This window comes from Lontra canadensis, unplaced genomic scaffold (assembly GCF_010015895.1).
Source record: "Lontra canadensis isolate GAN:19392208 unplaced genomic scaffold, GSC_riverotter_1.0 scaffold11, whole genome shotgun sequence".
Lineage (NCBI taxonomy): Eukaryota > Metazoa > Chordata > Mammalia > Carnivora > Mustelidae > Lontra > Lontra canadensis.
This window is the reverse complement of record NW_022631005.1, coordinates 18,514,850-18,540,198: the sequence shown is the minus strand read 5'-3', so window position 1 is coordinate 18,540,198 and position 25,349 is coordinate 18,514,850. Positions and strand designations below refer to the sequence as shown.

Below are 25,349 nucleotides of genomic sequence, written 5' to 3'. Positions count from 1 at the left end.
TATAAACATATCTAATTATAACATTATATATTACATATCAATTTATATATGTTATATAAATGCATATCATGTAAAATATAATAATATATTATATATTAATATATAATATAAAATATATAATTTAAGTATATAAATTATATAATCATATAATTGTATATATTATATAAGTATATTAATTATATATTAATTATATAATTATAAAATTATTGTAATTATAAAATTGCAAATAACCTCATAAAAAGATATATTGGCCCAAAGAAATAGAGGCTCTGAGTATAAGGCTAGTGTATGGTGTAGCTATACCTCCATATGGATCCTTCTATGACTTGGTTAATGATAGAGAGTTAATAAATGTCTTAGACTGAAATGTTGGTACAGGCAGATGTTCCTTAGCTTAACCTTGAAGCTGACTGCAATTTCTTCTGAATCTGAATCTGAATCTGATGAAGAAGCAAGAGCAAGGGCCTTCACTTTCATTCTCCACTTGAGTGCCAGGTAAACAAGATACTGTGCATGGATAGAAGACAAAGGAGATGAAGAGGATTTGTGTAATCACAAAGATAAAAACTCCCAAACACTAAGCTATTCCATATTGGCTCTCAGAATTGTAAAGCAGAATAAAACACTACTGAAACCTAATTCTTCTTAAATCTAGCTACTAAAATTTGCATGGTATTTTTCATGTCCTTGCAAATAAATGACATTAGACTGCATTCTCTTCAGAGGTTAAGTATTTTTCTTTTAAAAACTGGCTAATCTAATTATCATCTAAGGTAATCAACTTTTCATTGCAATCACCCATTAGAATATTTAGTTTTTTTTATTACAAGCATTCTAAAAGAATCAAATAATAATAAAGCATCCCCCATACTTTTTCATAACAACTCATGCAAAAGATCAAAGACAAAAGCATCTCTGATACATTTTAGAAAAAGCGAGAAAACCAATATACTTTAAGGAATAAGCAATTATGGGTTTGGGATAATCCCAGACAAATAATAAGGGACCAGGTTGTATAGGGTTTCATATGTCATTGGGAAACTTTGGACTTTATTTTGAATGTAATGGGGAAATCTATGGATTAAGTTTTGAGTAAAACAATGATATGACAAATTTTTAAAAGGTCGCACCTAGTGACTTTGTTGAGAATAGAATATGGTATGATTATATGAGTATGGTAGACCAGTTATGTGGCTATTGTGAATATGGAGATATAAGATAATTATTATATAGTACCAGAAGAGTGGGTGAAATGTGATAGGATTTTGAATAGATTTAGAAGATAGAGCTAATAATATATTCTGAGATGAATTCAATTTGGGGAATTAAAAAGAAGTCAGAACTTTCTCCGGTATTTTGGTGTGAGAAATGAAAAGACTGTCACCATCTGAAAAGGAAAAAGCTATATGTCTAAAAGTTCTGAGGAGTGGAGAAGACCCTGATCATATGAGTATGAGTTATCTATCAGAGATGTTGAGAAGGCAGTTGGATGTAGACATTTTTTTTTTTTTTTGAAGGAGGGAAGGGGAAAGGTCCAGAGGGAAAAGGAGACATTCTTAAGCAGGCTCCATGCCCTGGAACTTGATATGCATCTTGATCTCCCAACCCTGAGATCATGATCTGAGCCAAAATCAAGAGTCGGACACTTAACCCACTGAACCACTCAAGTGTCCCGGATGCCGATTTCTGGAGTTAGACAGTAGTCTGAACTAGAAAAACAAATGGGGCACTAGTACATAGATGATCTCAAAAGCCACGGGAAAAAATGAGTTCACCAAAAGTGTAAATTAAGTAAAGAAGAGAAGAATAAGGGTAAGAATAAGATAAGGTTGCTTAAGAAGAAATAGAGCAATGGTAAAGAAATTGAAAAGAAGTAACCAGTGAGCTAAGCAGAATACCAGTGGAGTGTGGTGGTGTCCTGAAAGGCAAGTAAATAATGTTTAATCAGCTGTGTCAGAAACTACCGATAGAGAAATTAAGAGAAAATCTATAAATTGAGTATACCATTGCCGAGGTTTTTGGTGACCTTGATGAGAACAGTGTTAGTGGAGTAGTACAAAAGTCTGACTGTAGTATGTTTAATAGAGAATGAGTAGGAGAAATGGAAATAATAAATAGAAGAGAAACAAAGAAATAGCACAATAGATGACAGGGGTAGAGGAGTCAGGAAATCTTATTTATTCATTCACATATAAATATGTATGTACATTTTTCAAGAAGATATGACTGTATGTCCATGAAAATGTTCCTATAAATGTGAGAGATGAATGATGTAGAAGAGAGGGAGGAAAGTGGGATGAATGTATTTGAGTAGTTTAGAACAGAGGAGACCTGGTATTGGCATCAGGTAAAACCATAGATAGGTCTATAGGAACAAGTCAGAAGTGAGTGCAGATGCCAAAGAGTAGATATGTATAGTGCTGGGAGTCTGCACTTTTTTTTTTTTTCTGGTTTTTTGATTCCTTCAGTTTTCTCAGCCTAGTGTGAAGTAAAATCTTTAATAGAAAGAAGATGGATAAGAAAGGGTTGGTCTAAGAAGAGATAAGATGCAAAACAGACTTCAGGGACAGGAAGATAGCTAGGAATATATAATATGATTGGCTGATAACATTAAGGACAAAACTGAGGTTTAAGGTCATGGACTGAAAGCATGGTGGTTTGTTTTTTTTTTTTTAGCCAGGATCATTTTACAGGTTGGGGGACAGAGCAGGTAGAGAGTTGAATTTAATTAGGGATGTATTTTTGCCAGCTGAGTATGAGGTTGCAAGAGAATGGCTAAGGAGCTGATGTGGTATGCAGTAAAGTGATTAAATAATAGACCACGGAATTGAAGAATAGTAAAAAGGGGAAGTGAACATATCAAGTGTGTCTAAACCTGTGAAAATCTTGGAATACAAATGGACCTAATACTCTGGTAGATTATTAGGATGGAAGACTAGAAGACATAAGAAATAGTAAAGGTAGTGAGCTAGAAAGATTGGTGGTTGTGGTCAGAAACCTGAAAGTTGAGATGATGGAGGGCTTGCAAGGGTTACCAATAGCAAATTCCAGACTCGAGAGAATGGCAACTGGTGTGAGTAGCTGACATTGGATAAAGAAATTGGGAGGCCGAGTTATTATAGATACTACCTAAAAGTCTACTGAATTGTCCAAGAATTAAAATAGAAGTAGTATTGGGTAGACAGAGCTACAATGATTGAAAAAAGAAGACAGAATTACCTGGGAATCACATCATAACATGATAACAACAAGGAGGAGGGAGGAAAATTACCCCCAAATTTGCTACTTTAAACCCAATGGTAGAATTTTTAGGGGAAAACAGTTTTCATTTGAGAGGTCTGCAGGGGAATCAGGGAGGGCCAGGAAGCTGATGAATTTTTGAGAGATGAGGTTGAACATGTAAGGGAATTCTGTAAATAGTGGACTGAGTTATAGAGGGCACACTGAAAGAATGAGAAAAGAAGACAAAGTAAGAAGCTCTACAATTATAGTTCTGTGGTGATGGACATTTAAGTATGGGAAAAGACATACTAATATAGACACTAGTATAAGTATTGGTGGATTTAAGACAGATAGAGGTGAAGGGAAGAAAGCAGTGATTCCGGGCACTTCCACTTAATTCCTAATGAGTGGAATGAAAGGCACAATGAAGGAGCTGCCAAAATTCAGGCTCAAGATATTGATTAGAAGTATTGGCAAAAACAACTGCATTTTCCCTGGACTTGAAGAAGTAAGAAGTTACCTGAGCCCATAAGTCCTCATTTTTGTTAAAGATACTCAAAAGTAATACAGTCAATTGCAAATGCAAAAGACCTACAAAGTACAACTTGGGAAACATTTCAATGGACTTTCTGATTATTTCTTACCTGAAGATTAAAAAGAAATGTGAATCAAAGTAAAATTCAGTATATTTTGACCATGTTCCCTGTAAGTGATGGATATACTTAGAATTGATCATGGCAATATTCCTTTGGGGGAACTCAAGCTTCAGGGCCAATTGTGTTTTTCTATCAGTGCTCTAACTATATAGTTCGTAATTATATACCAATGTGTTGCATCCATAAACAATTATGGAAACCCTTTAAGGATAAAAACCATCTGCATATTTCCAGAGCCCAGCGTAGTGACTGGCTTATCTTGGATTTTCAGCAAATATTTATCTAATAGGTAAATAAAAGATTAAGTAAAACAATAATATTTTTGAAGACTGACTCTATGAAAAACATGAAACTAACATAGATATACAACTCTGAAGGAAATGTATTTCTGAAGCACTGAAGTCTGAAAAGAAAATTACCTTAAGTGATAACCGACCCATGAGAGACACTTTGGGCATGCTTTTGAATAAAACAAAATATTTCATATAATTTCTTTCTTCTATGCCCCCCCTTTGGAAGACATGATCTTCCCTTTTCTATACCTAATTAAGCTCATTGTAATTTAAGATGCAGCTTTGATGATCTGACCACGAAAGTGATATAAGGATACTAGAGTGAAGAATTCTTTGTCATCAAACAAAATAGTTGACATTGAGTCAACTTTGGATATTATTCTCTATTGAACTATTTTTTTCTTTACCTAGTCCAGATTCATCTATGACATGCACACCATATAAATGTTATGTTCATTTTATACCATTTTCCTGCCTGTTGGATATTAAACTTACTGAGATTTCATAGGCTCCAACACCAGTTCATCCAATTTCAAATTTTTTAATAAATTTGTATAAATCAGTTTTTTCCCACAAAACCTTCTCTCTGACATGTGATGTCTTGTCTTATTTGCTAGATCATCCTTCCATCCACCCATCAATCCACCCATAGTTCATTTGTAGATCCTTATCTATTCTATCCATTTTGATTGCTTTAATGGCACCCGTCTGATCTATACTACTAAATTAGACTTCCACAGAGGTACTATTAAAATATTATAATTTAATTATAACTATCCTAAGCTGAGCATTTATTTGATCTTTACACACATTAGTTCAATTATAGTTTCATACCTAATTTTAGTTCAAATATATTCTCCTCCCAGTATATGGTAAAAGCAAGGGAAAATATTCATCCTCCCCTTATATTTCTCAAGTAAAATGAGCCTTAACATATCAAGTTTGTGTTCCATGCCTTGTTTATTGGTGACCAGTCTTACAAAGCCAACTATAAAATCACTTGTCCAATTAAAAAGTAAGCAAGCAACTGCAATTCAAAATATTAAGTTTTAATCACTATTACAGCATAAAATATGATCCTAAACATTGACAACAATGTGCTTCTGTGATGCAACTATATATTGCCATTTATTTCTAAAGAGTTAGGAAACCTGTCTGACACAATATTCCAGTTTTTATTTAGATTGGAATAGAGGTAGATAACAAGCTGTACTGACAAGATAGTAAGTGATCAACTCTTCTATGACCTCATAAAGATGATTGGATAATCCTTTAATCCTCTACATTCGTCAACTTACATGAAAACGTTTGGGCATTTCTTATTTAGGTTAGTATTTGTTCTTTGTAGATATGCAGTACCTTGGCTGCATACAATAAAACAAAATGTCAAAAAAGTTACACTACCTAAGTCACTGAACTAAGTGCTAATTGCCTCTTCAAAAGAATTATTATATATTCCAGGTGTATCTGAATAGCAAAAAATCATTATAATTTAGTTATTGGAAATATTTATATTTGCTTTGGGAAATATTTCTCACAGAAACTATTACACATCCAAAAAAACAACAACAAAAAATGTCACTTTATGTGTTTTCTTATACCTTAACATTGCCTTGTTTTAGAAAAAGCTATTGAAGAAAAAGGAAAATATATATTGGTGAACTAAATCAACTTTAGGAGAAAAATCCAACAATCAAATAGAAAAAAACCTTAGATTTCAACACAGATACTTTAAGCCAGAAACAAACAAAAACAGTCTTTGACAATAATAAAGGATGTCTCTGTATCTAACTTGTTTTTTTTTTTTTAAGAAAGCTATTTCTTTCTTCCATAGTAATCATTTCTATTTGAGCAAGGAGTATAATAATATAGCAGCAATTTAAAAATCCAATCTATGTTTTTACATGTGTGCCTGAAGTCAATTTTTTCTTCTGATTTTGGGGGCTCTGGGCTCTGAAATCCAGTGCAATGTATAAACTAGAAATACAGTAATTCCAGTTTGGCAGATATTGCTGACTGCAATTCTGTAACATTTGTTTCAACTCCAGGTTCTTAAAAGACATGAACTTTTAAGTTATGTCGTTAACACCAGACCAGCCACACCGTCCTGGCTCGCTAACCCATACAGCTCTTCTTAATACAGAGTGGCTAGGTGGAAGAGGCCTTTAGTTTCATCCCAGGAAGTTCTCCAGCTCCTCCCTTGCCATTCAAAAGGGAAGCTTACCACCACACCAATGTGGATTTACCTATTATTAAAATGAAGGGGAAAAGATTAATGTGCTATTTGCATAGGGAATTTGGTATAATCACCAACATTTTCTATTCTGACTTTGATTCCTCTCAGCACATAGAATTCTTCATCTTGCTCTTCTCTTAGACATTCAGAATTTTAATTTTAGAACTCTAGTGGGAATCATGTGATACTACACTATATTCATACTCCATTTCTCTTCTCCTCTCCCTCTCTCTCTCTCTCTGTCTCTGTGTGTGTGTGTGTGTATACACATACATATATGTAACTATACAATATGTTGTTTTTACTGTGAGATTTTATTATCATATGCTCCAGTGCCTATATAATGCCTACTTACTTTCTAGGACCATGTGGTAAAAACTACTTTCTTAACTGGGATCTCATATATAAAAATTGATTTGGGAGTATAAAAAATGGCAGAGGTAATCACCTGATGGAATTTGGAATTCAAAAAAAAAAGGGTGGGGAGGTCTGGATGGCTCAGTGGGTTTAAGCCTCTGCCTTCAGCTCAGGTCATGATCCTGGGATCCTGGGATCGAGCCGCGCATTGGGCTCTTTGCTCAGCAGTGAGCCTGCTTCCCTTCCTCTCTCTCTGCCTGCCTCTCTGCCTACTTGTGATCTCTGTTTGTCAAATAAATAAATAAAATCTTTTAAAAAAAGAGAGAGAGAAAGAAAGAAAAGAAAAGAAAAAAGAAAAAAATTAAAAAAAATAAAGGATCCTTCAAAATAAAATAAAAATTAGCAGCAATAAAGTATTTGTGATGTATTCTTTTGGTTGGAAACAACTGATAGTCTTAGGAAAGCAAAACAAAACATACAAGCAACAGGAAGTTTACCATCAGAGAGGGAATAAGATAAACAAAGGAGCTTAACATGATTTGGCATTCTCAAAATATTAAATAAAACAACATTTATATATGACGACAGACCACATAGTAAAAATAAATTATGAAATAAGGTTGGCTGACCACAGATGTGAAATAATAGCAAAGATTTTGAAATTGTGATAGTTTTTTAAAGTCTTAAGTTTAAGCCCAATTTGAAGGAATAAAAATGTAAAGTAAAGCCCGAAAGGGGGCAGAGAGCAATGATAGAAATAGAGGGAGAGAGAAGGAAATGGAAGAGAACGGAAGAAGGAAACGAGCGAAATTGAGAGGGAAAGAGGAAGGGAGAGAGAGTATCATTCTCTTGTAAATCAAATTTATCTGGGGTTTTTCTCAGGCAGCAGCCAGCCCTTACTGACTTCCCAGGAACTCTCCTCCATGGCCACTGAGTCTGGATATTTGGCAACTCTTTGGTACAGTGCAGCTGACCCTTTTCTTACCATTTTTCAGGGGTATTGAATATTTTTATTCATTTAAACAATTTTATACCTGGAAGGAGTTTTAGTGATATTGCCTGAACATCTCATTTCACTGGTTTTCAAAACTACAGAGCTATTACTGACCAGTTCTCTGTCCTTCAGAATTTTCCCATAGGTTTCACCCAACATAGTACAACTGAATCCCTATGTGTCTAGCAGTCAACTATCTGATTGCTCTATTAAAGCACATATAGCAAAAACTTCTAGTTGCTACAGAATATCTATTATCCCTTTCTTCCAAGTCTGATTTTATTGAAGTGGTGTTTGTATACTTGAAAAACCTACATCTCCCAGCCTTTAATCCAAAGAAGGGTGGTTGTGTGTTAAAATTCTGGCCAATGGCACAGAGATAGAAATTTGGTAAAGTCCTTTAAGACAGAATTTGACTTGCTTGGTTGGGATATTTTATTCTTCTTCCTTCCTCATGGAATGGGGATGTGATATTTGGAGTTGCAGTGGCCATCTATGGCCTTAGCCTACTTGAGGGTGGAAAACAATTGAGAAAAATGGCTGAAGAGAAGCATGGGGACCTGGAACAGAGATCACATCATGAAATCATCTTCCCTGACATGGAACATCTATCTCTGGACATTTTTTCTTTTCTTTCTTTCTTTCTTTCTTTCTTTCTTTCTTTCTTTCTTTCTTTCTTTCTTTCTTTTTTATTTTTGTATTTTTTTTTTAAGATCTGTTTTTCATAGCCTAAGACAATTCCTAACAGAAACAACATGAGTGAACAAGGCAATGTTAAGGTATAAGAAAACACATAAAGAATAATCACAGGAGTCAGAAATGCTGACAGTCAGTTATAGAGAACACTATTCACTTAAACTGTATCTGGATTGGTTGGGGGGGCAGTCTATAACTTTAAAAATTTTGAAAATTTGAAACTGTGTGGAGAGGTGCAAGAAAAACACGATTAACCTATAGGAATATGTTGGACCAAAAAGAGTAAAAATTGGGAAAGCATGGAGAATTTTATAATACATTACGCAAGCATTTGTTCAGAGTACAAATTGCTAAGCATTGACTGTGTTACTAAAAATGGCTGTTAGAATTTCTCTCCCTGGAGGTCTTCAGAATTACGTAGGTGGCAATTTGTCTAGGCAAGTTTGGGTTCAGTCCAGCCTAAAGGCAGATGGATGGACTGGATGACCTCTGAAAATCCCTTCTGGCCCTATTATCTTCCAGGTCTGCTTCACGCTGAGAGAAAGTTATTGCTGCTTCTCTATTTGTACTTATAGTCATAGAGCAGACCTTTGCTTCCCTCTGCATATTACAGGTATCTCTAGTAAATAAGGAGAAACAAAACTGAAAGGAGCAAATCACTTTAGGTAAAATGCAGGAATGAATCTTCCTGACAAAGAGCACATTGTTTGAGGCCAAGAATTTTAGCATACTGTGTAGTATACTTTACCCCATGAGTTACTCTACAGGAGTCCGTACATTTTTTCACTTAACCACTGTTTCCTGTGCCTTTGTCCTCCCTGCCCTGTTGACTGACTCCCTGCAGCGAAGTGACTAAGGTAGAAGTTAAATACCGTTTCATTAGATGTTCCAATCTATTAGGGGTATAAGATGTATATATAGGAAGAAAAAAGACGAATTAAACCAAGGCACATTTGCATTGAAAAATCACCTCAGCAGGTAAGTAACACTGTGTTGGGCAAAATTATTAGGCTTTGACCCTCTAAGCATATTTTTCTCAGCTCTGCACATTTTCTTTGCATAGTAAGTTTAAATGGGTAGGGTGAAAACCTAACTTATTGAAAAGGAACTGGAAGTCATTTGTGAGTAGGATGGAGCACTCACAGTACAAACTTGACTGGAATCATCACCTTATCCTGGTTTTGAAAACAAGAGCAAATGAACCAGAACACAAGTGAAAGGCATAAAAATATGTATGTTTTAATTTCCTGAAATAAGCAATTCAGCTGGATATCCAATAGATGTCGGCTAGGAAAATCTAACAGAATACTTATGCAAAAATATTTTTCTATATTATAATAAATTATATATAATTTTAATATAATAAGTATTTAGATATTCCATATGAACTTAAAAGCAATTTATACTGTATCTTTTAACATTTTTTTCCAAAATTCTTTGAAAACTTTTAAAATGTAATTGACCTAATTAAAAGTTAGACAATTCAGATTCTTAGTGTTTCTACTCTGAAAATATTGGATACTTCTTTGAGCCATTTATTGAGCTGCACAGATTTTTTTCTTGGCACTCTGAGTTTCATACCTGTATATTGAATGAGAACATGCCACACATTTCAGCTAATGGAACTGAAAAGTGCTCTTTGGGCTTGCCCTTCCCATTCTCCTTTTTATCTGATGTTCAAGACTTGGCTCACGGTCACACTGACCTAATTCAGGAGATGCTCTGACAGCACACTGATCTCACTTTGGTTGGCATCCTATGGCTTCCACAACCACAATGGGTTGTCTGGACTGGTTCTACAATCCTACTTGGCATACAGAGGTCAATTGTCAATTTCATGCTTTCACTAATTCACAAACCTAATGGGGAGCTGGAAGGCAAATTCTCAGCTGACAGAAATAAATCTAGGTTGTGTGTATTTCTTCAGAAATTAATCTTTAATGTGTTTCTTATGTCTGAAGACAAATATACAAGTACATTTAGAAAGCTTAGGAGAAACTTAAAATACAATGTGCATATTTTTCTGTCTCCACATGAATGAAAAACAAATCAATGTTTGATTCGACTATGAAGGGACTAATTATGGAAAGCTCCAAAGTCACCAGTCTTTTTTTTTTTTTTTTCTTAAAGATTTTATTTATTTGACAGAGAGAGAGAGAGAGAGAGAGAAGAGTGCAAGCAAGGGGAGCAGCAGACAGAGGGACAGAGAGAAGCAGGCTCCTTATTGAGCAGGGAGAGCCCGATGTAGGGCTGGATCCCAGAACCCTGGGATCATGACCTGAGCAGAAGGCAGACACTTAACTGACTGAGCCACCCAGGAGCCTCGAAGTCACCAGTCTTGTAGCTATTTTGTTTTTTTGAATATCATTTAATATATTAAATATTCAGTTATGACAGGATTATAACACATGGAATCCAACAGAATAAGGTTTACTGTATAAATGATAACAGTGGAGCAGAGAAAAAACAACAGAAATAGTATTTTTCTGCAATTTTGAACAGATTAGAAATTCAGAATTGAAAACATTGGCTGAAGGTGTGAAAATCTCTTGACATCGTCCTCTATAGAATTCTGTAAAACTTCCTAGAATTCCAGATCAAGCTTAATAAATCTCAAATCTTCTAATTATTTTTTGGTTATTTATTGGAAGAGTATTGGGTTTTTTCTTTCAAAATTTAAACTTTGTCTATTGAATGACTTTAAGAAGTGTCATTTTTCCTTCCAGATCCTATTATGGAAGTGGATACCTAGGTTTTTTTCCCTTTTTTTTTCTCTTCTCTTTTGTCACTTCCTATTGTAATTAGTGCAAATCTACTTCAAAGAGTTAAAATGAACTTCCCCAAATCCTTTATACATCCTTTATCAAATGAAAGCACTAATTTTTCTCAAGGGGATAAAGCTAATAGTCAGATTGAGACATTCAATTCTGCAAGCTTGTTATATAGTTTTTCAGCTTGTGGTTCACTCAGCACATTTTTTTCCCCTGCTCAATCAATTAATAAAACTGACAGGAAACATATAGTTAGCTCAAAAATGTTTTTCAGTTGATTTTCTACAGGCCATCTTGCTCCTTTAAGAACGGTTCAGGAAGGATGCTGAAGCATAACAATTTTATGCATTTCTCTGAGTTGATATGTTAAGGCTCAGTAGTCAAAACTGGAGAACAAAAACTCAAGGTCACAGTTTTTAAACCTTGCTCTCACACTGCTTTTCTGTGTGACTCCTGGGGATGCCAGTCAATCTCAGCTACCTGCTTTAATTCCTTACTTTGTAAAGTATCAAGCTGCTTGTGTCAAAAACTAAATAATGAATTATAGGGGATTTGCCCTCACATTTGAGGTTGAGTAGAGAGCTGAGGGACAGTTTATTATAATTCATACTTTTGAATAATATTAGAACTGTCATCCATTTCCCAAAGTTAAGATACAAGAGGGCAAAACTTAGGCATCAACTAAGATACTACTTTAGTGGTTGCTAAAGATAGGATTCTGGTTGCTTAAAATAGTAAATACACATTCCAAGTTCCTAACTTTCATTGGAAAAGGAGCTCACATAAAATGGCTTTCCTTGTCATCTGTTTTGACTTCTACTTATATGAAAGTGATACATTAAAGAATAACATATCTCATGCCTTGTTTGGGATCTGGTCAATGTAAACAAAAGTGACTGTTTAGCTCAAAGTGTTATGTTTATAATAATGTACATTTTAACCTTCTAAGAATAAATCACAGAACCTGCCCCATATATGCAATAATTCTAATCTTCTTATGCTTAATAGTAAAATATATACCACCCTTATAATATTGAGAATACATTTTAGAGTCATCTTCCATTCTCTTTCTCTTGTTTTTCAGGTAGGTCATATCGTATCCTTATTCTAATGTAAACACTCCAGGTCTAATATCAGGTGTTTTTTCAGGTTCTACTTCATCCTTCTCTGCTTAGAACCCTATGCATCAACCTTACCAAAGAACTTAAGAGCTCTCTTGAGTGTACCATGTTTTCTTAAACACCTGTGTCTCTGTACACATAGTTCCCCCCTTTTGAAATGGTCTCCTTTCCCGCGTTTGCCTACCAAACCCTTAGAGTGAGACATGTGTCAACCATCAGCTTTCTGAGGGAATTTTCTTGCATCCCCTCCAGCAGAATTAGATGCTCTTCATTTTAGTCTTCCTCAGCAATTTCTACATACCTCCATTATGACAAGTGAATTCCATGGAGGCAGAAAATAGGATTTTCTACATCCCCAGTGCTTAGGTAAGTGTTTAGAATACTCTCAGCAGTCAATAAAATTTATTGAAGTGAATTAATGAATTCAATATAGGGAAAACTTTATAGTGTTTCTTTTGGCACAGTTTGGAAAGTTCATTTTGGCCTCATATCCATTATTATTTCTTACATACTATTCTCTGTTTTCCATCATATTAGGAAGGGAACTATGAGGGAGAGATCCAGGTAAATGAGTCCCAGTGTCCATCAATATCCATGCAAATTAACTATTCCCAAATTAGTGGAACTATTAACAAGTTTCTTCTTTCAGAGATATTACTGGGGGAAGAGTTGGGTAAGCTGAGTTCTCTGGCTTTTTGTGGTTTTGCACAGTCATTCTATGTAAGAGGTTGGTATATTTTAGGTACAGGCATCATAGGAGTTGTTTCAAACCAAGTAGTCAATCTCTATATCAAAGCACTTGCTCCTTGTTCTACAGATATTAAGCAAACAGAATAAATACTCCACTGGGGTGTAAGTTGTGGATTCGTGGTTTTGACTTATGTCTGTTTAAAACCAAAATCACCTAGAAATAGAGTATAATTCAGCAGCAATTAAAGGTCCATAATGCACCAGGATTCTTACCACAGAAAAGACTGGATCAAAAAATATGGATGTAATACGAGCTAGTTTTAAACCACTGTTTACCAAGAAGAAAGATATAGAATCTGTGATGATGTTTTAATAATGAGTATCTTTTTTTAAGTTAGATCCTTCAGTGTTTGATCATTTTTAAGCTATTACTATGCTTATAGGATATTCTTTTTACATTGCAAAGTCTGTTTTCCAGTTATTCTTAAAAACAATTTTGTTTGGGGCCAGAGAACTCTAATTCATATATATTAACATTAATCAAAGATGTAAACCCACTAAAAAAAAGATTCACTTCCAATAAACAATAAACTACTTTAGATTATCTTTTCACATGCTGGGCTATGACATAGAGCCACATTAGTTATCTTCTCCCCACAGGCAGTCAGTTAGCTTGTCAGCTATCTATAGAAGTCAACATATTCAAACAAACAATTGAAATCTGAACTCCAAGTCTCTTGAGAAGGATTAGTCTAGCAATCACTTCTAACAAATCAGCATTAAGAAATCAGATATCTGTGCAACAACATATTTCTAATTAAACAGAAGTTATAAGTCTAAAACTCTGGAAAATTAATATACACATTTATATGTACCTCTATATGGGTACATATGTCTCTCTGTGTGTATACATTAATATGCACATACATATAGACACATACATATATTTAGAAGTGTTCAAGTACATTCACCTAATTTTCACATAGGTGTCATTTGTCGATATAAACATCTGTAATAGCCTTGCAAAAGGATGATACACTTGTAGAAGACTTATTCTTCATAAGAATTGTTGCTTTGCTTCTAAAAAGCATTAGGTCCTGAAATCAACCAGTGGTAAGAGTCATAGGCTTTCACTAAACTAACTCAGTTACTGAAGCTAATCATTTTGAGAGAAAATGCTTATACTTGAGATAGATTTGAGACTCTGCGATCACCTTAGCACAACTCAAGACAAAAAAAAATATATATATATATATATATATTATATATATATTAAATATATATATATATATATTATATATATATATAGCAAAATCTACTTTTAAGTTGCAGGAACTTCAATAATCTAAAGTGGTCTGAACACACAAACCCAGGTCCTCCTGGGTAATTATAGCTGTTTGTTTTCTAGCTCTTGGCTTATTGATGTTTCAAGTAACTTGAAAACACACTGGTCAAGTTTCTTTCTCTCCACGAGCTTTAAGCTTTGTGTTGCTGGAAGATATACTTCCTCTAACATTGCCTGCAATTTTACCTCTTTTCCATACCTTTGCTTTTGGATTCTGCATACTGAAATTCCCTTCTCTAGCATGATAAGCTGGTTTTAATTTAGAAAAAGGATTGGCAATATTTTTCAATAGGAACTTTTAAAATGGGGATAGGGCAAGATTCACTGATACAATAAAGTGAATGTAAAAAATAAATAAATAAAGTGTTCCAAAATTATTTGCCCTTTTCATCAGCTTCACCAACCTCTTTCTTTCCTTCCTTCCTTCCTGGTAGCTACATAAGCTAATCTTGTGTCCATCTGAAATCAGTGTTGTAATGACTAACAAAATATCATCACAAGGTAAAATATTTCTTTTCTGAAGGAATGAAAACTGGCATCCTGAACATTTGAACTAAAGATTAATTCTGAATACTTTATTTTTTTTAATTTTTAAAAAAATCTTACTACTTTAAATTAAATTTATTACATTTAATTTTCTCAAATCAATTATTGCATCAAATTAATTGACCTGGATTAGTTTCTGAATATTTGGAATATATATGTGATTTAAACAGAAGTTTTAAGGATTACTAATTTTCCTGTGTTGAGTTATTACAGATAATAAAGTTTGCCATTTCACTTCAGTCCATTTTGAGAAAGCTCTAATTTGTAAATTAATTCCAGGATTTTTTAGTATTTTCTCCTAAGACTTTATTTTTACCAGTAGTAATATAAAAGGAAGAAAAAGCCACATAAATTTTTAAATATAAATCAGTATCTAAAATACATTAGAATAAATACATTAGAATTCCTAGAATCTAAAATAAATACATTAGAATAGATTGTGAGTGGGTGGAGAAAATTGTAATTGCACATATTAGGAAAATTATATTCCAAATGGCAAGTAAAGTAAAAAAATCAAATGGAATTTTAAGAATTCTGAATATGCATTATTCAAGGAGTGATACAAAAGATATATTCGAGGTGATATATTCAAGGTGATATAAAAGAGAATCTTATTCTTCTCTCGGTTCCATATCAAATACACCAATTAACATGTTATACACTCAGAATTATGTAGGAACAGGTTCAGGATAGAAGAGAGAAATCAGGAAAGAATAGTATGTGTGTTTGTGTGTGCATATTTGTATGTTTGGGTGGTGAGCTCTTCAGATGGCAGAGAGTTTCATTCCCTAATCAGTTTTAGTAAACTCTTCACACAAATTGAAAAGGACATTGGGATGCTGGGTAAACAATCACGTAGATTACATAATCATGTTTTCTTGAGACACAGAAGACAGAATCTCTTTTTGCACTAACATGAAGTGTTTCCGTATTCTTTTAATAGAGTAAAAGTGGACAATGTCACAGAAACTGTTGTTCCCTTGTACATTGAAATGTTTGGTTATTTTGCACCGCAAATGTACTCTAAACAGGATTGTGAGTTTAAAAAGGGGCTTCTCTTGTTCACAGCCACTTTAAATGTTAACATAATGAATTACGTCAAGAAGATCAAATTTCAAAATAGTGTTTTGATACAATTCAGTCGATCTGGTATCTATTAGTTGAATTTGTTCACTTCTTTGCATGGCTCTGAGGATTTCTATGGAAATATCCTGTACTGAGAAGCCTTGGACTGTACAGAATGCATTTTTATTGCTCATGCAATTTAGATATAGTAATATTATTACTGATATGAAATATTATGTAGGAAGAGATGAAGTTTTCTAAAATATAAGGTAGTGATTTTGAACATTCTCATTGTAAAATTTTTACAAGCACATCCCTATATATAAGTACACCCATATACAAAAATCCATTTTTCTTTCTTCAAATGGAGCTAAATTATGGAGATTAAAATATCAGTGTTATAGAAAATCATTAATAATAGATATCTTTTCATTACCCTCACCAGGAAGAAATTGATTTTTTCTAGGGAACATTCAGAAAACAATTCGTTGATACAAAACCATTCCCAAGACCAGGATATCACCTCCAAAATGTTAAACTTTTCTCCTTATTAATTTTCACAAAGGATACAAATATACCACCAAATGTACTTTGATCCTTTATTAGAAAAAAAAAAAGGAGACATATGCATCTTTGAATCACGTCTTTGGCTTCATGTATAATTACTTAAATTGGAGTATGTGCTTAGAATGCAACAAAAAGAGAAGTGGATTTAGACAGAGAAAGTGATTCAGGCAGAATTGTTCTACAAGAGAAAAGCATCTCTAAAAATCAATACAATGTTTGAATTAATCTGGTTTCTTTCTTTATTGTATCTCTATAGATGAGAAATTTCTTTAGAAATGTGACAGGCTGGTGCCTAATTAACTCATCAGAAAACAAGTTTTCATTGGGTGTGGCATAAAATTAGGAGAAAGGTTGAAGATACACCCTCCAGTAAGGTGAATAGCAAGCACAGATCCAAATATATTTCTCTTTATTTTCTAAATCCACCTCAGGCCATAATAAATTACTTGGCATTTTAAAACACTTCATTTGGTGAAATTTAGAAATATTTAAAAGGCTAAAATTGTTCAATCAGCCTCCTACCAAAAAAAAAAAAAGAAAAGAAAAAGTTTGTCACTAGTAACAAAGATATGAAAGTTGGAACAGTTAGAAACCTGAATTAGAACAGGAAGAAAGATTGAACCATAAACAATTATAAACGTTAAATGTATTTCAGTCTGAAGTATACACTGAGTTTTTAAAAGTTCAAGATAAATCTAGTACCATTTTATTTTTAGTCCAAAACTTTGTATTTATATGAATCCCGTGTTTTACTATTAACATATTCCTTCACCTATTAGATCACAACTCTAAATTTTACTAGAGAACTCAGATATATTTTCATATGATTCACAGCACTGAAACATGTTTGAGATATTCTAATTTGTGTAACCACTTCCGAGGAAGTTTTTGGCAATGTGATAATTTCACTCTTTTAGAAGCTCAGTCACACATCTATCCAAAACTTTTTTTTTTTCCTTAATGTAATAAGAAGCCTGAATTATAACTGAAGTGGGTAGAATTAGGCTCTAGAAAAGATAATTTCTGAAAAGAAAATTAAACTCTTTGACTCCTATCACTTTATAATTCCATACTTTACCTTTTTTCTGTTAATATCCTTCTTTTAAATATCCAATTATACAAAGCGAATACATGTCAAAGGTCTTTAAATAAAAAATATCTTATTAATTATTATTACACATGTGTTCATAACTAAAACTGAAAATCTTTTGGCTCCTTTTGTGACCCTGACAGAATTCAGGCTAAGAAACAAAACTCAGCCAAAGAAGGAAAAGCTGTAACTTCTCAGACTGAATCTGTCCATAGAACCAGAGATAGTCTCCTCTGAAAAAGGGAAAGACCCAGTGGCCCGGATGATCTATGGTCTCTCAATAGCCTTACCACCTTGGACTACCTTTCTAAGATTTACTCTTTTTTCCAGTGTATCTCTCCATCTCTGGTATTGAATCCAGTTACTTCATTCAGCCCTATAGGCAGCTGGAAGCCAGTAAGCCCTGACAGGACTCCAGACAGGTTTTGTTCGGTCTGTACATGGTTGGCCACACAATGTTTTAAAAAGAGTAGCTTACATTGAACGATGTAAACACATACAGATATGGAATTGCTTCTGAAAAACTGGAACTTTAGGTAACCTGTGACCTGTTTGCACATGGCAGCAATTAGTTTGTGTGAATCTGGTCAGAGACCAGACATGTATCTCTAGTTTTCTATAGTTTTCTATTCCTTATTGTCTTACTGACCTCAACACAAAGGACAGGTTACTCACTCTTTAACTGCTCAGCTTCAATAAATACCCTTTGTGTTATACTCAGCTGGTGGGAATTTGACTGAGAGACTTTTGATTCAGTGGTTTCTTTCTGGGCTTTATCTTGGTGCCAAATTTACTTGACTGATACCTCGATTCTGTTTCCAGATTTGGGTCCTTACCTCAATCCTCAACTTTTTCTTTTTTCTTTTTTTTTTGGGGGGGGGGCTTCATACTTCATTTCCTCTCTCCAACCAGTTTTATTAGAATGTTCCATATTCTGGTTAACTTTTTGTTAACTTTTAGATTTTAATTATTTCTCCCTATCTTCCTTAATATGTAGGTAAAAACATGACCACTGTAGAACATAGATGTTGCTTTTTTAAAAAGAAAGAAAATTATAGGAAAGTAGGTATAACTTCATGGAAGTAACATTAAGGAAAGATTCCTAGGAATACTAAAATATTTTGTTGCAGAGGTTTTACTTCAAATACTCTTTGTTTAAGCAAAGGTTTAGAGAAATAAATTTATGACACTGTAGGGTATTAATCTCCTGTGACAAAGACTTCTCATTTGTCTTTTCCTCAAGAATGCTGTTTTCTATGAAATATGCAATTGTTTCAGAGTCCAGTGTCAAAGCCCAAATGTATTTTTTTTTCTAATGGCATTTTTCAATAAAGCACAACAAGTTACAGGTTTGAAATGCATATTGACTGTTTCTGGCAATAAAATTCTTGCTTTCTCAATAACTGATATGGTTATGGTTGAAAGAAAAGGCAGGTTATAGGTTCTTGAACTTCCATTAAACTGTGAATAATTTAATAGTGTGGTTGGATTGTTCCACAAACGGACTCACCCTGACAATGCAGTCCTTCATCATACCCATCTGAGCAGTCCAAGACACCGTTGCACAGTTGGGATAAATGAACACATTTGTTGGTACCAAGGCAAGCAATGTGATTCAAGGGGCACTTGAGTTCTACCTCTTCAGGACCTGAAAAACAAAAATGTAAAAATGGGTCAGTTTGGCTTTTAATACTAAAACCATTAAGCACAAGAAATTACCAGCCTTAATTTACAAGACAAAACTATAGAAAATAACTACCAGAGAGCAGCTCTGACTCTCAGGAATGTCCAAATTAGCCCACGTGGTTAAAAACCTATTTTTTAAAAACTGCATAGGATATAAAATAGTATGTATTTGAGGGTGTCTGGGTGGCTCAGTGGGTTAAAGCCTCTGCCTTTGGCTCAGAATCCTGAGATGGAGCCCTGCATCGGGCACTCTGCTCAGCAGGGAGCCTGCTTCCTCCTTTCTCTGCCTGTTCCTCTGCCTGCTTGTGATCTCTTTCTCTCTGTGTTAAATAAATAAATAAAATCTTTAAAAAAATAGTATGTGTTTTTTCCAAATAATACAAATAATACATTAAAGACACGAATATTCTTTTCAAACTTTAAATGGCATAGACTTAAAATCTGATGGCTGCTTTGCATCATTAATTTACCTCTTATCTTTAGATTAAGTGGGCCAGGTACTTAAACACTGTACATCTCAATTTCCTCAACTGGGAAATATGGAGAGTTCCAACTCCTTGGCGGAGCTCTTGTTAGAATTGAATCGGGTAACAAGAACAAAAAGATTTTAGTGGAATTTAAATGAAGTTCTGTCAATCTAAAATTATTTCATTTTTATTAAGAATAGCTAGTTATATACTTATTTACTTTATTATAAGTAAATATATATATTTGTATATATATAATAGTATATAACAGCTAGTTATATACTTACATATGGATATTTTTGTTTAAAAAAATCTTTACTGAGCAATTACAATACAACAGAATTTACTAAGGAGTGGGGAGGTGATGATGAACAAAGCATACTCATTGAGTTCTCCTGCTGATGATAATAGTACATTACATGATCACCCTTTGCGTTTTTATAGATACATTTAGGTTGTAATACCAAGTCTTCTGAAGCTCACCAATTCTGAACCGTCATCCAACATCCAAATTGTACACTGCTATATCTAAAGTTCAGGTTGTTTACTCCCATAACTTATTTACACTTCTTCTATAGGCACTCTCCAAATTCGCCATGCCGTGATTCTTCATCTTGCCCAGCTCTCCTAAATCCGAGTGCAGTCATGCCATATGACTGCAATCGAATGTTAATCTGACACTGATTACTACAAGAGCCCAGATTCTATAGTCAGGCACACTTAGAATTTAATCACAGCAATGTTAATACCCATGGGACATTAATTTATTAAAGCAGCTAAGCATTAATTTTCTCATGTATAAATAAAACTATCAACTGAGTTTACCTTGTAGGCTTGTTGTGAATGTCAAAAGTTATTGATGGCAAAGCACTGAACTTTGTGAGCTTTTTTGTGAGATGTGGGCTCAGAATAGGAATTCAACATGTGTTAATTATGTAAAAAAATGCAGCAGAGTGGATCTGTTAACAGACTCTGGAGCCAGATTCTTGGTCTTATCATTTATAAACAATAAGCTGAAAAAATTATGTATGTTTTCTGTGCTTCATCAGGTTGTTGTAGGGATTGTATCAAAAGCTTTTAGCATCTTTACCAACACACACTAGTGTTTCCTTTTTTTTTTTTTAAGAGTTTATTTATTTATTTGAAAGACAGCAATTGAGAGAGCACAAGTAGGTGTAGGGCAGAGGGAGAAGCAGACTCACCACTGAGCAGGGAGTGCAAGGTGAGACTCGATTCTGGGATTCCAGGATCATGACCTGAGCCACAGGTAGACGCTTAACTAACTGAGCCACCCAGGCACCCCTGCCTTTTCATAAACACTTAAATTACATAACTTCCTTTTATATCTTAAGATTCCTCTCCCCACAAAGCTGGACTTGCCAAAAGTAAGATACGTTTTGAAATATCTTCTCAAAATGAGTAATGGGTATATGTGATTTTGTTTGATGCTAAAACAGCTTTCAACATTTTGTATCTGGGGGATATAAATACATTGTTATGATAGAGCTTCAATAGATGAAGTACTGGCTAACTGTCATTTTTTTGCATGTATATTTATACAGTTACTGACATATAAGTCTATTAGTTTTGTCTAATGCCCATCACTCCAAATCCACAACTCATTTTTTGTAACATGTCCGTAACTTGAATATCAATATATTTTAAAACATACATTATATAAAAATGTATATATAAATATTCATATATAATACCTATATAGAAAATATATATATAATACAAATACACAAATTTAAATCCAAATTATAGAAATAAAGTAAGTGAAACTCTTTTCACTGAGAGTTTCTAATACTAAATCTTTTATTTATAAGATTAACATAAATTCACTTTAAAAATTAAATTGAAAAATATAAATTAGTTTTGAAAAACTATACATTTCTATGACCAAGAGTCACAATGCAGTTCTTTTTAAAATTAATTGACTGATTCTTAGAAATTTGAGAATATATATCCTTGCATGAATGTCAAAGTAGTGTTTAGGCCAGATATATTTAGATCTCTCTGTAAAAATTCCAAAAATAGCCCACAGAAAGAACACTTCAAACCTGGGAGCCTAGAAATTTTACAGAGGCCAAAGATGACTCAGTAGTTCTTTTTAAAAGCAAGGTTTTTGTTTGTTTGTTTGTTTAAGTATTATATGTGTTGGTTCAAATCAAAGTTTTTGGTTTTTTTGGTTGTTTTGTTCGGTTTTTGCATCCTTAGGATTGTCAGGTCACTGATTAACATGATAGAGGGAGTGAAATGCACATCTGGCATTCACGAAACAAATTTTGAGAAAACAGAAAAAAATGTTCGAATTTCTCAGAAGCAGTATACAAAACTAGTAGATTCTTCCTAGTGGTAACATGTAGGGATAAAAAAGAAATTTGCTTGAATGAAAGAAAGAGCTAAGTAGTTTCTTCATAGACTAGAGACTATGGTCTTCCTCACCTTTAATATACTCTTTTCTTAACTTCCATCACTGCTGGGTAACTGATAAGACAGCTGGCAGATGGCTTGAAGGATTGTACCTTAACCAGTCCTTCCCAAATCATCATATCAAAGCACATTAAAGCAATGATAATATTTGCAAATTACACAAAAGTAAATAGCATAAGTTATTTATAGAGATTACCCCAGGCCTTGGGAATTAACCTCAAAATTGAGGGTATCAGCATCTCAAACCCTTTTGACCAGTAATGGGATACTTCAGTTGGAAAATGCTAACTTCAGTATTTTGTCGTTGTCTTTCTGGAAGATGGGGGCAGTTTAAGAAACAGCAATGTTCTTAACTGAAATTATCCCAGGAACCAGGCAATATGGGTATTCAGTGTATGGTTGCTTTGAGAAATAATCCATCCTTGATTCCCAATGATCATTTGGGTGGTAAATGTGTGCTTATTCTATGAGGCTCCTTTAGTCTACCTTGTAAATGAAGAAAAGACTCAACTAGATCACCAATTCTACCCAATGATCTGTGTGGCAGGGAGAAGATTGTGATCATTGAGACGACGTGAATTCCTAAGACTATGTCAATGTTGCAAAAAATGATTCATCTCATGAAAACCCTGGGCATTCAAGACATTTCAAAACCAGAAGTCATAATCTGGACCTAGCAAGCAACAGGGTCAGAAGCTACCTGACATAATTGGAATTATCTCTTCAGTTACTGAAACGTTAGGATTTGGGGGATCTGAGAGGACTGGGTGACAAGGAAGCACATGAGGAATTTCATAATAGTACAAACACACTTCAGAATTTAACAAGCATAGTAGTCTTGGATTATCACTTCAGTTTTCAGTAATGCATAGTCAGAACACTTCCAGTCTCTCAAATCTAATTTTAGGTGACCTGAACAAGGTAGCAGAATTTAAAATATAGTAATTAATTATAAGAAAGAGAAGCTCTATCATTAGAAGGACTTAAAACAGATAAACACAGGAAAATAGTATTCATGTTTTTAAATTTTTATAAGCTTTATCCAGTTAATTGAAATAGGCTTCATTTTTTAAACTGAACCTCATTTTACAAACAAGTTTTCTAGGATAATGCAAGGGCAATGTGACTCATCTCTTTGTTTTTGAAAGTCTAGCTTATTTTTATATATAAACATCTTACTCTGTTCAGTAAAAAAAAAAATGGTTAAAGAGATATTAAGCCTCATCAAATGTCTTTTCTGACTAAAGATAATTGTGATAGCACATTTTGGGGAGGGATAGAGATTTTTCTTTGGTAATGGTAGATACAGTCATTTATCCACACTTGTCATTGTTTCATCATATCTCAGCAGGACCAGCATCTATCCTCCCCTCAAAGCTAATATCTCCACCTTACACTCTATTACATCCCACTTCCTGAGTTTTGTCCTATCAATATTTGCTGTTTGTTTTTATTTCCCATTTCTGTCTTTCCAATGGTTCTAAATCCTCTGTCTATAATCTCATTCAGTTTTCTTAGCCTCCATTCAAGAACAGTCACTTTTGCTGATTGAACTTTCCTGCAAATGACACCCTTTCTTTCCTATTTTTTTTAACTGTTAAATTTCTCCAAAATAAAGACCACACCTGCTGTATTCCTGCTCCCTTCTCACTCCCACCTCTGCTCCCATCACTGTTGAGGTGTTTTTGCCAACGTCTCCCTGATCCCACTAATAGGGAAGCCAGAGGCAAAGAGTATCTTTCAAAAGCTGACCAGAATTCCTCTCGTAGACACACTTTCTCTCATTATTTCTCATGCCTTTTATTATTATGGTGGTGGTTGTTATTTATGCAGTTCCATGAGCACACTTAGATGCATTCACACAGGCTCTTTGATCAACTTCCCACTATCTCTGCCTGAAAAACACAAACACGCTGTACACTGCCTGACTCAAAATACAATTGCTGAAAGAATGTTCAGTGCATTTTAACTCCTGGCTAATTTCCACTTTCTTCTATATGCAAGGAGTTAACTTTTCCTACCATCAATATATTCTCAAAATAGGTTTTATAAATATCACTTTCACCCAACAACTACTCTCAAAATCACAACCATTCTCAGTTGCTGCCCACAACAAAACCAAACTCTGTGGTCTGGTTTCATCATATAATTGAAACTCAATTAACATTATTTACAAGTTATTTTCAGGACTTGCAGTAAACTTCCTTCAGAGTCATCTTTCATGTCCCTAAAATAATCTAAAATATTCCCACTTCTGGAATTTTCTGTATGCAGTATCACCACCTGGAAAATAAACCTCTCTTTTTTACCCAAAAAAATCCTTCAAGTCCAAACTCTGGTTTCTCCATCAAGTTTTCTTCGTGAAAAATAACATGGCATACTTGGGAAGTTATTAAGTTTAAAGACCAAACCCATGAATTAGAGTTTTTATCTGCCATTTATAAGTTATCTCAACTTGAATTAAGAGCTGAACTTCAGTGAAATTTTTCTTTTACATTTGAAAAATGTGATAATAACAGTGTCTACCTCATGTGATCATTTTAACAAGCAAATGAAATCACCATTTGGGAAACACTATACAAACCAAAGGGTTTTTTGTTTTTGTTTTTATTTTTTGTTGTTGTTGTTTTTTGTGGGTGTCACTGATCCCACAATATATATGAACTCATACATTGCTTATATCACTTTTTTTTCCAATATAGCTTTTTTATAATATAATTTCTGTGTATAGTTTATGAACTGTATTGATATATGAAGTTTCACTCAGATTTCATGAGGCATGAAGCCTTTTATTCTATTTATTTATTTATTTATTTGTATTTTATTCCCACCTCACATATAAAATGATGTGTAGAAACAAAAACATATTGATTATTAGTTGATATGAAAATCAAATAAAAACTGGCTATATAAAGCTATCATCAAAAAATGTGAGATGCCTTTAAAATTCAAAAATTAAAAATTATGTACCTTTAGGTTTTATTTAATTATATCTGTCTATTTACTTAGAAGACTGAGATTGGATTATCTTGTGAGGAATTATTTGGAACTCAACTTCTAGCAAAGCCAAATGTTGATTTAAAAATATATACATGTGGAAGAGGGGCAAGA

General features: G+C 33.8%; 1 protein-coding gene across 1 annotated transcript in view; it reads right to left on the bottom strand.

Annotated features, from left to right (window-relative positions):
* Positions 1 to 25,349, bottom strand: part of LRP1B (LDL receptor related protein 1B) — a 1,927,222-nt gene that overhangs the window by 1,213,044 nt on the left and 688,829 nt on the right. The window contains exon 3 of the mRNA XM_032856138.1: positions 19,160 to 19,297. Within this exon, the coding sequence (XP_032712029.1) occupies positions 19,160 to 19,297 (138 nt within the window). The remainder of the gene's footprint in view (positions 1 to 19,159; positions 19,298 to 25,349) is intronic.